This window comes from Manis pentadactyla, chromosome 4 (genome assembly GCF_030020395.1).
Source record: "Manis pentadactyla isolate mManPen7 chromosome 4, mManPen7.hap1, whole genome shotgun sequence".
NCBI classification, from domain to species: Eukaryota; Metazoa; Chordata; class Mammalia; order Pholidota; family Manidae; genus Manis; species Manis pentadactyla.
In genome coordinates, this window is record NC_080022.1 from 95,186,676 (window position 1) to 95,201,405 (window position 14,730).

The following is a 14,730-nucleotide window of genomic DNA, read 5'->3' on the forward strand; positions in this document are numbered from 1 at the left end:
CAATATGAACATCTTCACCAAGATAGTTATCAAGATATATAAAATTGGTACAGATAAAAATGTGGCTTTACTAAAAACCCAAATCTTTTTTATATTTTAACTTAAAAAACTAGCATAAAACAGCTGCATTGTAAGAATCTATGTCAGTGGATTCAATATTATTTTGTAAAGTAATTGCTATATGTTAGTAAGAGAAACTTTATACTTACCAAGATTTTTTTCAGTTCTTCAAGTTCTACTTCTTGGTTATTTTTAAGCTTAGTCATTTCTTCTAAAATAAGCAAAACAATATAAATGTGTTAAAAGATGGAATAAAAGAATAGGAAAGGAGAGATAAGAAATAATAATACCACCATTAAAAAAACCATAAAGCATAGAGAAAGTCAAAATGAAACTATGCTAAGTATTGAGGTTACAGGACAAACAGGACATAGGTTCTTAGCCCTTATAGGAACATATATTCATTCCACTATTGGAATAAATAATAATTGGTAAATATTGATAGTAATGTTTCTATAAAGTTAATTCCATAACCAAATGAGCCCAAAGTTCATCAAACAAAATAAGCAATGGATATATAAAAATATATATTTGAAATGAGGTCATTCAGCATGTGCCTTTACGTTCAATTCATCACTATCTAAACATGTGGCCTCTTAATCTTCACTCCAAACTTAAAAGGAGAAGTGATCTACTTTTGTCAAACTAATTCTGATCATTGTATTCTGGATCTCAACATTCCCACCTTCTCTGAGATTTTAGTTTCTATATTATCAAAATACACTGAGATTTTAGTTTCTATATTATCAAAATACAATGACCCCCTGTAGAGGAATCTTAAATTTCCTCTATCCCATCTAAACTTCTATTTGAGTATAAAATTGACCTTTCTGCCCTTTCATACTGTCAAATTTCTTACTTTAGTTTACAAATTCCTGTTATCCTGTTATCTAAACATTTATTAACCCCATGCAAAACTAATGCCTATCTCCATGACATTAATAAAATTATAATATCAAAGATCACCAATAACCATTATATAGTGCAACTCTTAGTCATTATCATTGTGGAGATTTCCAGAATTTGATACTATTAATCACCCTCTATTTCTCTCACTTTGATTTTCAAGACTGCATCATTTGGTTTCCTGTTTCCTCTCTAACTCCTGCTCGTATTTTCTTAGCTGATACTTTTCCTTCATGCCAGTGTAAAAAAAAATACTTTACAATGCCTTTCTATACTTCCATGAATTCAACATTAGACTAATGAATTTAATCTTTCCAGCTCAAACCTCCTGCTTTTTTCTCCTTTCTTACATTTTTAAACTGCTTACAAATTTCCCAAATGACATCTAGCTGCCACCTAAAATCTTATTATATCTGAAGTACTGTCTTTCCTCACTGTCTGGGTTATTAATTATTGGAGATATAATAGATTTACTGAAAATTTCCCAGTCTCTGTATATTAAAAACAAAAAATTTGTCATAATTTCCCACAGTCTTTAAGGAAAAATAAACAAAATATGAAATGCCAACATAGAGCCTGAAAGAAAAACCTATCACATGCAAGGCTTATTTAACCACAAAGTTCTGTTTTAGGTAAAAATAGTTAATTTTTGTAAACTCAAGGACTGGTTAAAGATAGTTGACTGAGCATGTCATTACTCTCTCTCATATCCTAAATCCCATAAGTTTTAAAGGCACAAAAAAGAAAAATATATATATTTATAGACAGACTATCATTAACAAACCAAATAGGAATGGTTTGAGAGGAAAATCCACATTAATTCAATGAAAGCTATGTGGAACAACCAGGCCAGGTGACCGTACTTCCCACCCAACAGCCCATATCAGGCTAAATAAAAGATTCTGGGAATTGTAGCCAAAGGGACATGACAGTGTCCAAACAGCTCATGATCTCTATACAAGATAAACATCATCTATATTCAAAAGACAAGCTACCAAGCCCGCCCTTCCTTATAACACCTTCTATCTCTCCCCCATAATCAGAAGAATCAGATTGTAACATACAGGTGGGTGAAGGTGGATTCTCAAAAACTTAGATGAGTTAAACAATCAAGAATCAACAATTAGTAAAGAAAAGCAAAACCATGAGAAGCACCAAATTCAATTTAAAAAGAACTAAAATAAAACCCAAGATATTATGCTCAGTGAAATAAACCAGGTGGAGAAAGACAAGTACCAAACGATTTCACTCATCTGTGGAGTCTGACAACAAAGCAAAATCTGAAGGAACAAAACAGCAGCAGACTCACAGAATCCAAGAATGGACTAACAGTTACCAAAGGGAAAGAGACTGGGAAGGATGGGAGTGAAAGGAGGGATAAGGGGATTAAGGGGCAATATGAGTAGCACACATAATGTGGGGGTGGGGGCCACAGGGAAAGCAGTATAGCACAGAGAAGACAAGTAGTAGCTCTATAGCATTCTACTATGCTGATGGATAGTGACTGTAATGGGCTATGTGGTGGGGACTTGATAATGGGGGGGATTCTAGTAACCACAATGTTGCTCATGTGAGTATATTAATGATACCATAATAATAAAAATAAATAAATAATAAAACCCAAGAATAAAGAACTAATATTAATAGAGCAAACAGAAATTGATATTTTGCTAAGTAATATATGTTCCAACAAGATACTATATCCCTGAAATAAACTTCTTAGAGTTCCTGGAAACTTAAAAATTGACAACATAGATTTTAGAAACGGCAAAACAGAAACATGGCTAAAGACTGAACTAAGAGAAGGGAGCCAAATAACTTTTTTCCCCAAATTCCACAGGAAAAAAAAACTAAATGAGTGTAAGAGAACATTTTTAAAACATAAAAGATAGAAGGGAGCCAAGATGGTGGCGTGAGTAGAGCAGCAGAAATCTAATCCCAAAACCACATATATCTATGAAAATATAACAAAGACAACTCTTCCTAGAATAAAGACCAGAGGACACAGGACAACATCCAGACCACATCCAAACCTGCGGGAACCCAGTGCCTCGTAAAGGGGGTAAGATACAAGCCCCGGCCCGGCGGGACCCAAGCGCCCGTCCCCCCAGCCCCCGGCGGGAGAAGAGTAGGCAGAGCAGGAGGGAGAGGGAACCCAGAACAGCTGAACACCCAGCCCCAGCCATCCGGACCAGAGGGCAGACACAGTGCATGCGCGGGGCCCTGGATACTAGGGAAACAGGGCAACAAGAACAGTGAGCAGGTACCGGAGGCCTGGCACCAGAAGACATAAGAAAAGCAAGCGGCAATTTTTTCTTTTTTTTTGTTTTGTTTTGTTTCATCGAGCGCTTTTTGGAAGTCTTAAAGGGATAGGGACCCCAATACTAGGGAAACAGGGCAGCAAGACTGGTGAGCAGATGCCTGAGGCTGACGCCGGAGTATAAAGAAAAACGAGCGGCCATTTTTTATTTATTTATTTATTTTTTCAATTTTTAAACTTTTTTTGGGGGGGTGGGTCATTGTTTTATTTTGGCGGGTGCTTTTTGGAAGTCTTAAAGGGGCAGGGCGGGACACTTAATCCAGAGGTAGGGAATCCAGATATCTCTGGGCACCCTAATCCCCGGGGCTGCAGGGAGCAGGGAGGCCCCTTACAGAGATAAATACCCTCCCAGCAGCTCCACCTCCAACGTGACTCCACCATTTTGGAGCAGCAGCCTGAGCCAGGCCACGCCCACAGTAACAGCGGAGATAAACTTCATAGCAGCCTGGCAGGAAGCAGAAGCCTGGTCTGCACACAGCTACCCAGCACAAGCCACTAGAGGCCGCTGTGCTCCCAGGAGAGGAGGACCACAAACCAACAAGAAGGGAAGTTCTTCCAGCCGTTACTCGTCCCAGCTCTGCAAACTATTCCGATCACCATGAAAAAGCAAAACTACAGGTAGACAAAGATCACAGAGACAACACCAGAGAAGGAGACAGACATAACCAGTCTTCCTGACAAAGAATTCAAAATAAAAATCATAAACATGCTGACAGAGATGGAGAGAAATACGCAAGAGATATGGAATGAAGTCCGGAAGGAGATCACAGATGCCAGAAAGGAGATTGCAGAAATGAAACAAACTCTGGAAGGGTTTATAAGCAGAATGGATAGGATGCAAGAGGCCAATGAAGGAATTGAAACCAGAGAACAGGAACGCATAGAAGCTGACATAGAGAGAGACAAAAGGATCTCCAGGAATGAAACAATATTAAGAGAACTGTGTGACCAATCCAAAAGGAACAATATCCGTATTATAGGGGTCCCAGAAGAAGAAGAGAGAGGAAAAGAGATGGAAAGTATCTTAGAAGAAATAATTGCTGAAAACTTCCCCACACTGGGGGAGGAAGTAATCGAACAGACCACGGAAATACACAGAACCCCCAACAGAAAGGATCCAAGAAGGGCAACACCAAGACACATAATAATTAAAATGGCAAAGATCAAGGACAAGGAAAGAGTGTTAAAGGCAGCTAGAGAGAAAAAGGTCACCTATAAAGGGAAACCCATCAGGCTAACGTCAAATTTCTCAACAGAAACCCTACAGGCCAGAAGAGAATGTCATGATATATTTAATACAATGAAACAGAAGGGCCTTGAACCAAGGATACTGTATCCAGCACGACTATCATTCAAATATGACGGTGGGATTAAACAATTCCCAGACAAACAAAAGCTGAGGGAATTTGCTTTCCACAAACCACCTCTACAGAACATCTTACAGGGACTGCTCTAGATGGGAGCACTCCTAGAAAGAGCACAGCACAAAACACCCAACATATGAAGAATCGAGGAGGAGGAACAAGAAGGGAGAGAAGAAAAGAATCTCCAGATAGTGTATATAACAGCTCAATAAGCGAGCTAAGTTAGGCAGTAAGATACTAAAGAGGCTAACCTTGAACCTCTGGTAACCACGAATTTAAAGCCTGCAATGGCAATAAGTACATATCTTTCAAGAGTCACCCTAAATGTTAATGGACTGAATGCACCAATCAAAAGACACAGAGTAATAGAATGGATAAAAAAGCAAGACCCATCTATATGCTGCTTACAAGAAACTCACCTCAAACCCAAAGACATGTACAGACTAAAACTCAAGTGATGGAAAAACATTTCAAGCAAACAACAGTGAGAAGAAAGCAGGGGTTGCAGTACTAATATCAGACAAAATAGACTTCAAAACAAAGACAGTAACAAGAGATAAAGAAGGACACTACATAATGATAAAGGGCTCAGTCCAACAAGAGGATATAACCATTCTAAATATATATGCACCCAACACAGGAGCACCAGCATATGTGAAACAAATACTAACAGATCTAAAGGGGGAAATAGACTGCAATGCATTCATTCTAGGAGACTTCAACACACCACTCACCCCAAAGGATAGATCCACCGGGAAGAAAATAAGTAAGGACACGGAAGCACTGAACAACACAGTAGAGCAGATGGACCTAATAGACATCTATAGAACTCTACATCCAAAAGCAACAGGATACACATTCTTCTCAAGTGCACATGGAACATTCTCCAGAATAGACCACATACTAGGCCACAAAAAGAGCCTCAGAAAATTCCAAAAGATTGAAATCCTACCAACCAACTTTTCAGACCACAAAGGCATAAAACTAGAAATAAACTGTACAAAGAAATCAAAAAGGCTCACAAACACATGGAGGCTTAACAACATGCTCCTAAATAATCAATGGATCAATGACCAAATCAAAATGGAGATCCAGCAATATATGGAAACAAATGACAACAACAACACTAAGCCCCAACTTCTGTGGGACACAGCAAAAGCAGTCCTAAGAGGAAAGTTTATAGCAATCCAAGCATATTTTAAAAAGGAAGAACAATCCCAAATGAATGGTCTAATGTCACAATTATCGAAATTGGAAAAAGAAGAACAAATGAGGTATAAGGTCAGCAAAAGGAGGGACATAATAAAGATCAGAGAAGAAATAAATAAAATTGAGAAGAATAAAACAATAGCAAAAATCAATGAAACCAAGAGCTGGTTCTTCGAGACAATAAATAAAATAGATAAGCCTCTAGCCAGACTTACTAAGAGGAAAAGAGAGTCAACACAAATCAACAGTATCAGAAACGAGAAAGGAAAAATCACGACGGACCCCACAGAAATACAAAGAATTATTAGAGAATACTATGAAAACCTATATGCTAACAAGCTGGGAAACCTAGGAGAAATGGACAACTTCCTAGAAAAATACAACCTTCCAAGAATGACCCAGAAAGAAAGAGAAAATCTAAACAGACCAATTAACAGCAACGAAATTGAAGCGGTAATCAAAAAACTACCAAAGAACAAAACCCCCGGGCCAGATGGATTTACCTCGGAATTTTATCAGACATACAGGGAAGACATAATACCCATTCTCCTTAAAGTTTTCCAAAAAATAGAGGAGATGGGGATACTCCCAAACTCATTCTATGAAGCTAACATTACCCTAATACCAAAACCAGGCAAAGACCCCACCAAAAAAGAAAACTACAGACCAATATCCCTGATGAACGTAGATGCAAAAATACTCAACAAAATATTAGCAAACCGAATTCAAAAATACATCAAAAGGATCATACACCATGACCAAGTGGGATTCATCCCAGGGATGCAAGGATGGTACAACATTCGAAAGTCCATCAACATCATCCACCACATCAACAAAAAGAAAGACAAAAACCACATGATCATCTCCATAGATGCTGAAAAAGCATTTGACAAAGTTCAACATCCATTCATGATAAAAACTCTCAGCAAAATGGGAATAGAGGGCAAGTACCTCAACATAATAAAGGCCATCTATGATAAACCCACAGCCAACATTATATTGAACAGCGAGAAGCTGAAAGCATTTCCTCTGAGATCGGGAACTAGACAGGGATGCCCACTCTCCCTACTGTTATTTAACATAGTACTGGAGGTCCTAGCCACAACAATCAGACAAAACAAAGAAATACAAGGAATCCAGATTGGTAAAGAAGAAGTTAAACTGTCACTATTTGCAGATGACATGATACTGTACATAAAAAACCCTAAAGACTCCACCCCAAAACTACTAGAACTGATATCGGAATACAGCAAAGGTGCAGGATACAAAATCAACACACAGAAATCTGTGGCTTTCCTATACACTAACAATGAACCAACAGAAAGAGAAATCAGGAAAACAACTCCATTCACAATTGCATCAAAAAAAATAAAATACCTAGGAATAAACCTAACCAAAGAAGTGAAAGACTTATACTCTGAAAACTACAAGTCACTCTTAAGAGAAATTAAAGGGGACACTAACAGATGGAAACTCATCCCATGCTCATGTCTAGGAAGAATTAATATTGTCAAAATGGCCATCCTGCCCAAAGCAATATACAGATTTGATGCAATCCCTATGAAACTACCAGCAACATTCTTCAATGAACTGGAACAAATAATTCAAAAATTCATATGGAACCACCAAAGACCCCGAATAGCCAAAGCAATCCTGAGAAAGAAGAATAAAGTAGGGGCGATCTCACTCCCCAACTTCAAGCTCTACTATAAAGCCATAGTAATCAAGACAATTTGGTACTGGCACAAGAACAGAGCCACAGACCAATGGAACAGACTAGAGAATCCAGACATTAACCCAGACATATATGGTCAATTAATATTTGATAAAGGAGCCATGGACATACAATGGCGAAATGACAGTCTCTTCAACAGATGGTGCTGGCAAAACTGGACAGCTACATGTAGGAGAATGAAACTGGACCATTGTCTAAACCCATATACAAAAGTAAACTCAAAATGGATCAAAGACCTGAATGTAAGTCATGAAACCATTAAACTCTTGGAAGAAAACATAGGCAAAAACCTCTTAGACATAAACATGAGTGACCTCTTCTTGAACATATCTCCCCGGGCAAGGAAAACAACAGCAAAAATGAATAAGTGGGACTATATTAAGCTGAAAAGCTTCTGTACAGCAAAAGACACCATCAATAGAACAAAAAGGAACCCTACAGTATGGGAGAATATATTTGAAAATGACAGATCCGATAAAGGCTTGACGTCCAGAATATATAAAGAGCTCACATGCCTCAACAAACAAAAAACAAATAACCCAATTAAAAAATGGGTAGAGGAACTGAACAGACAGTTCTCCAAAAAAGAAATACAGATGGTCAACAGACACATGAAAAGATGCTCCACATCGCTAATTATCAGAGAAATGCAAATTAAAACTACAATGAGGTATCACCTCACATCAGTAAGGATGGCTGCCATCCAAAAGACAAACAACAACAAATGTTGGCGAGGCTGTGGAGAAAGGGGAACCCTCCTACAATGCTGGTGGGAATGTAAGTTAGTTCAACCATTGTGGAAAGCAGTATGGAGGTACATCAAAATGCTCAAAACAGACTTACCATTTGACCCAGGAATTGCACTCCTAGGAATTTACCCTAAGAATGCAGCAATCAAGTTTGAGAAAAACCAATGCACCCCTATGTTTATCGCAGCACTATTTACAATAGCCAAGAATTGGAAGCAACCTAAATGTCCATCGAGAGATGAGTGGATGAAGAAGATGTGGTACATATACACAATGGAATACTACTCAGCCATAAGAAAAGGGAAAATCCTACCATTTGCAGCAACATGAATGGAGCTGGAGGGTATTATGCTCAGTGAAACAAGCCAAGCGGAGAAAGAGAAATACCAAATGATTTCACTCATCTGTGGAATATAAGAACAAAGGAAAAACTGAAGGAACAAAACAGCAACAGAATCACAGAACTCAAGAATGGACTAATAGGTCCAAAAGGGAAAGGGACTGAGGAGGATGGGTGGGTAGGGAGGGATAAGGGGGGAGGAGAAGAATGGGGGTATTAAGATTAGCATGTATGGGGGGTTGGGAGAAAGGGGAGGGCTGTACAACACAGAGAAGAAAAGTAGTGATTCTACAACATTTTGCTATGCTGATGGACAGTGACTGTAAAGGGGTTTATAGGGGGGACCTGGTGTAGGGGAGAGCCTAGTAAACATAATACTCATCATGTAAGTGTAGATTAATGATACAAAAAAAAAAAGGCAGTTCCTGTGTGGTGACCTCCAATGAGTTCTACACAAGGGTATAAAGAGCATATAAAAGTGTAGGCAAAGGGTCTGTTTGTGTTTCTACAGAGGATCAAAGCCTAATTTGGCTACCCCGAAAATGAACTAAGATACGATATGAGAAAGAACTTCCAACATCAGCACTCTCTGGAAGACTCATGCCAGAAGATGATCATCAAAAAACCCCAACAAAGATCCACGCACTGCTACAGGTGTAGATGCACTCATCCCAGCAGTTCCTGGACTTACCATGGGAATGAAGAAGGAGATATCTAAGCTGGCCTGTGCATACAGTAAACAACAAATTTGACTGGATCTATACTGTTGGAACTCAACCAAGAATTAGGAGAAGTGCAAATTGTAGCGCTCCAAAATCTTACAACTACAGACTATTTACTGTTAAAAGAACAAATGGAATGTGAGCAGTCCCCAGGAATGGGTTGTTTTAACTTGTCTGATTTCTCTCAGACTATTCAAGTTCAGTTGGACAATGTCCACCATACCATAGATAAGTTTTCACAAATGCCTAAGGTGCCTAACTAGTTTTCTTGGTTTCCCTGGAGATGGCTGGTAATTACAGGTATGCTTTGGTTATGTAACTATACTCGTATTATGTTAATGTGTGTGCGCAATTTAATTAGTAGTTTAAAACCTATACATGCTGAAGTTACTCTACAAGAAGATATGTCAAAGAAATAATCAATCTTCCCATGTTTTCTTCCGCCTGCTTCTTCTATAGCTTTTCTTCTTCTTCCTTCCTAATTACAACCCTTAAGTAGAATTCGTGCCTCATATCAAATTTACTGAGTATCATAATTCTTCCAAGTGGTAAAGATACCTCAAGACAAATGCTGGGCATAGAAGCTACAGGACATAAATATGCAAAGAAATAAAAAGCTAACCATTTCAAACAATAAGGCTTCTCTCTCACTTACCAACTTTACATTTCCCTGTATGGCCCTGGAAGATGACTGGTTAGCCAGAGACGGGTAAGATTCCTCAAGGGAGGAACAACCTAAGACAGGCACAGTCGCAGGGGGGTCATCAGGTGAGAAATTGGGGATCAACAGAGGTGAGGCTTAGAACCTCACCCCCCCCGTTCTGAGAGAAATCTTCTGCATACATGGATGTTTTATTGCCCTTGTCTAGCTTGGATTAACACATAGTCTACAAGCACACACTTGATCATCTACATTTGCTCTCTTACAACACTAAACTATGTTTTCTACCTTTATCTTGTATCTACCTACCACTTCAGCATTTTATTAAAAATAATAATAAAGAGAGAAATGTGGTATCCACATATAAATCAAGTATAAAAATCAAATGAGTATTCATATTTGAACTGTTTATAGTTCATAATGCATGAGCAAAACCGAAAGTTTCTGTGATGACTGCCCTTGTACTGTTCACCATGTAACTTATTCACTATGTAAGAATTTGTTCTCCATGTAAGAACTTGTTCGTTATGCCTCAGAAGATTGGAGACTGACGAAAATTAGGCTTGGGGTGGATTAATGATTGTGCATTGAGCACTGACTCCCCTATACAGAACTTTATTATCGTTAACAACCATTTGATCAATAAATATGAGAGATACCCTCACAAAAAAAAAAAAATACATAAAAGATAGATGCAGAATTTCCAAAACCTACTTATGTGAACTTACAGAGAGAGAACTGATGACAACAGAAAAGAAGAAATAAGAAAAGTTTTCAGAGCTAAAGACAATGTGTCCTCAGATTAACAGTCTCACCAAATACTAGCAGAATTATTATATGATCCATTTTTAAAAGATATTCTCTCATACCTGTACCACTCAAACAGCCTCCAATCTGATTTTTCCACTTCTACTCTTTCCTCCCTACCAGTACCCCTTACTTACCACAAAATTTACCTGCCATACTGAAGTTATAGTGATGCTTTAAAATCATAAACCAGATGGTGTCATTCTTCTAAAGTCCTTCAGTGGCTTTCCTTCCCATTAGAATAAAATCAAAATTCCTTTCCTTGGTCCTGATTTGGTCCTTATTGCCCCATACTCATTTCATTCCCCTTTCTACATCACTTCTTACACACAATCACAAAGGCCTTCATTCAGTCACTTGAATTACTCCTTCACACCTCATATCATTTCTACATGCTTTTCCTTCCGAATGAAAAACTCTCTTCAACTCACATGGTTTACCTAACTAAATCTCACTTGTCTCTTAGTTCTCAGCTGAACGCCATTCTGATCACCAAATCTAAATTAGGCCCTATAATATTCTTATATTGTATCATTTCATTTCCTTTTAGCAGTTACCCCAATTTGTAATTAAATATTTATATGTGAAGCAATAGAAAACACTAGAGGGAGAATCAGTTACATAACCAGGGTGAAAGCAGGCATGGATATAGTTACTGAAGAACGACTAAAGGATTAAAACCTGTTTAGCACAATATTAGACCTGAAGAAGCAAAACAAACTGTAATAAGTAAAGAAATGGAGAAAAATTATTTGACAAAGATTTTGTATTTACAGTTGACTTTAACTTATTTTTTAGGCACTACTTTAAGTGAGCAATGGAAAAGCACCTGATACTTAAGAGTCTGAATTTACACAATAAAATGGCTCTTAAACTTGCAACACAGAATAGTCAGGTTTGTATTTTTAAAGGGATACTTTAACATCAGTGCAGAGAATGAACAAAAGGTAGACAAGGATGGGAACAAAAAGATTGATTCTCAAAGCATTACAATTGTTTCTGGTCAGAGAAATCTGGTCTACAGCTAATCCCAAGATACACCAGGTACATCAGGCTGTATCTGAGCAGTGCATAGAAAAAAGTGGTCTTATAATGAGTTAATGATTGAGACTTCTGAGAGGGCAATGGAGACAGATGGAGGAATACTCTAACCAAAAAATATAATCAAGGAAGAATGCAAAGTGTAGTAAGAAAACAAAGCAATAAGAATGAGGGTTATTGCAGTAAGAAAGAAGGTGATGAAACAAAGGCAAAGCAAATAGAAGCCTAGTAAATACAACAAGAGATGAACAAAGATAAGACTAAATGAGGGTAATCTGAAGCATGTTTTGAAGACTAATCTACCAAATAGACAAACTGTGTTCCATTATGTTACTCACATGCATCCCTCCCTCTGCTAGGCTAAGAGAATGTGCCTGAAACTCTAAAAACCAGAAAACAGGAAATGAGGACCTGAACTGTTTAGGTCTGTGGAGATGAAGAAAAAGGAAATATTCAGATGATATTTAAGAGTTAGAAACTCTTAGATTTTATGAACTAGGTGTCAAGAATTACTGGATAACAGATTAGAAGTGAAAGGTAAAAGAGAAAGAACCCTACAGGATAATTTCCAAGAGTTTTGGTTTTGAGGACTGCACTATTAACCAAAGAAGGAAATAACTAATGCCAAGTACAGTTGAACCTTGAACAAATGCAGTGGGTTAGAGGCACTGACCCCCACACAATCAAAAATCTGTGTATGTGTTCTGACTTTCCAAAAACTTAACTATTAATAGCCTACTGTTGACCAGAAGCCATACTGTCAACATAAACAGCCAATTAAAACATATTTATCATAAGTATTATATACTATATTCTTACAATAAAGTAAGCTAGAGAAAAGAAAATGTTTTTCAAATTGTCACAGACTGACAGGGGCAGAGAAAAAGATGTCAGAGTAGGAAGGCAAGGTGGAAACCTCCTCCCAAATAAATACACATAAAAAGAAGAAAATACAGCAAATACAACTAAACCTGAAAACAACCTGAAGACTGCAGAACACACCACCTACACCTGGGGAAGAAGAGAAGCCCACACAGAAAAGGGTAAAAGTGGCAGATCCATGACAGAGCAGGACAAAAGCCCTCCCACCAACCCAGACCACAGTCAGGAGAAAGAGAAACAGGGTGGGAAGGAATAGGAAACCAGGAATACTGCACACCTGGCCCTGGAGATTTACTCTGGGAGCACAAGTCCACATTACAGTGGTTTCTGGTGATTAGCAGGGCTGGACACCAGGGATAGCTCAAACAATCTGGGAGGCTGAGACTCCAGCTGCTTGTGGAGGACAGGTACACTCCACCGGTCCAAAGACCCAAAGCAGAGGTGGCAATCTGAAAGACTTGCCAGCAGTGGGAGAGGTGCCAGAGCGTCAAAGGTTGGATGGAGCTCTTTCCTCAGGAGAAAGGGCAGGTGGACAATACCTCCCCAGCCCTCCCTTGGACCAACAGGTCAGGAACTCTTAGGAGCCCCAGATGATCCATCCCCCTCACTGCCAACACAGTCCCAGGCTCCTCCGTGCCCTCACTGCTGGAGACCCAACCCACTCGGCCCAGAACAAGCATCAGATTTTGCTGCCTGGCAGGCAGAGGGAGACTCTCCAAGCTTCTTCACCCATTTCAGTCCAACCAAGGAGATGCCTGAAGGAGTCAGCCCCAACAGTTCCTTTATCCCCATGGTGTCCAAGCCACATGATACAAGTCCAGCTCTGCCTCAGAGCCACACAACAAACCTGCCCACCCTATTAATCCTGAAGCCCTGCCACAGCTGCAAGGCAGGAGGAGGGTACACCACCTAATCACCCAAGCAGAGGCCTCTGCTTGGATCACAAAGGTGGCTGAAGTGAACTACTGAGGATTGCACATTCATACCGCTATCAGTGACAGAAAGAAAGGCAGCTCCATCCACTGCACACCAACAACAGCTGGGGCTCCCACAAAATAGAACCAGGCACTGAAGAGTAAAGAGTCTTGAGTTTGTAGGATCCACTGGATGTCTCCTTCATAAAGCTATTACTCTACAGGCCAGGAAGCATAGCAGATCTATCTAATACAAAGAAAGAAACAGAGGAACTCTGACAAAATGAGGAGGCAGAGGACTATGTTCCAAACAAAACTACAGGAAAAGACACCAGAAAGAGGGCTAAATTAAATAAAGATCACCAATCTTCTTGATAAAGATTTCAAAGCAAAAGTCATAAAATAACTTTTCTGATTTAAAGAAAAGTATTCAAGATCTCAGGGAGGACTTCAACAAAGACACAGAAGAGTTGAAAAAGAGCTACTAAGAGCTGAAGAATACAGTAACTAAAATGAAACATACAATGGAGGGATTTAAGAGTAGATTATTGCAAGAGGAGGAGACAGTCAATGAGTTGGAAATTAGAGAACACAACAAAGCTGAGGAACAGAGAGAAAGAAGGATCTCTAGGAATCAAAGAATGATATGAGAGGTGTGTGACCAATCCAAACAAAATAATACTTGCATAATAGGGATACCAGAAGAGAGACAAGGTATAGAAAATCTCTTTGAGGAAATAATTGTTGAAAACTTCCCCAATATGGGGAAGGAAATACACACTCAGGTCATGGAAACATAGAGAGCATCTAACAAAAGGAACCCAAGGAAGATAACACCAAGACATATACTAATTAAAACGGAAAAGATCAAGGGTAAGGAGAGAGTACTGAAAGCAGTCAAGAGAGAAAAAAAAAAGATTACTTACAAAGGAAGCTCCATTAGGCTATTAGCAGACTTCTCAGCAGAAACTTTATATGCCAGAAAAAGTATCATGAAATATTTAATGTACTGAAATAGAA

At 38.8% G+C, this 14,730-nt stretch overlaps 1 protein-coding gene across 7 annotated transcripts in view; it reads right to left on the minus strand.

Annotated features, from left to right (window-relative positions):
• Nucleotides 1–14,730, minus strand: part of SYCP1 (synaptonemal complex protein 1) — a 131,011-nt gene that overhangs the window by 80,992 nt on the left and 35,289 nt on the right. For all 7 annotated transcript variants that reach the window (XM_057500502.1, XM_057500503.1, XM_057500501.1 and 4 more), the window contains exon 16: nt 210–271. In XM_057500502.1, coding sequence (XP_057356485.1) covers nt 210–271 — 62 coding nt within the window. The remainder of the gene's footprint in view (nt 1–209; nt 272–14,730) is intronic.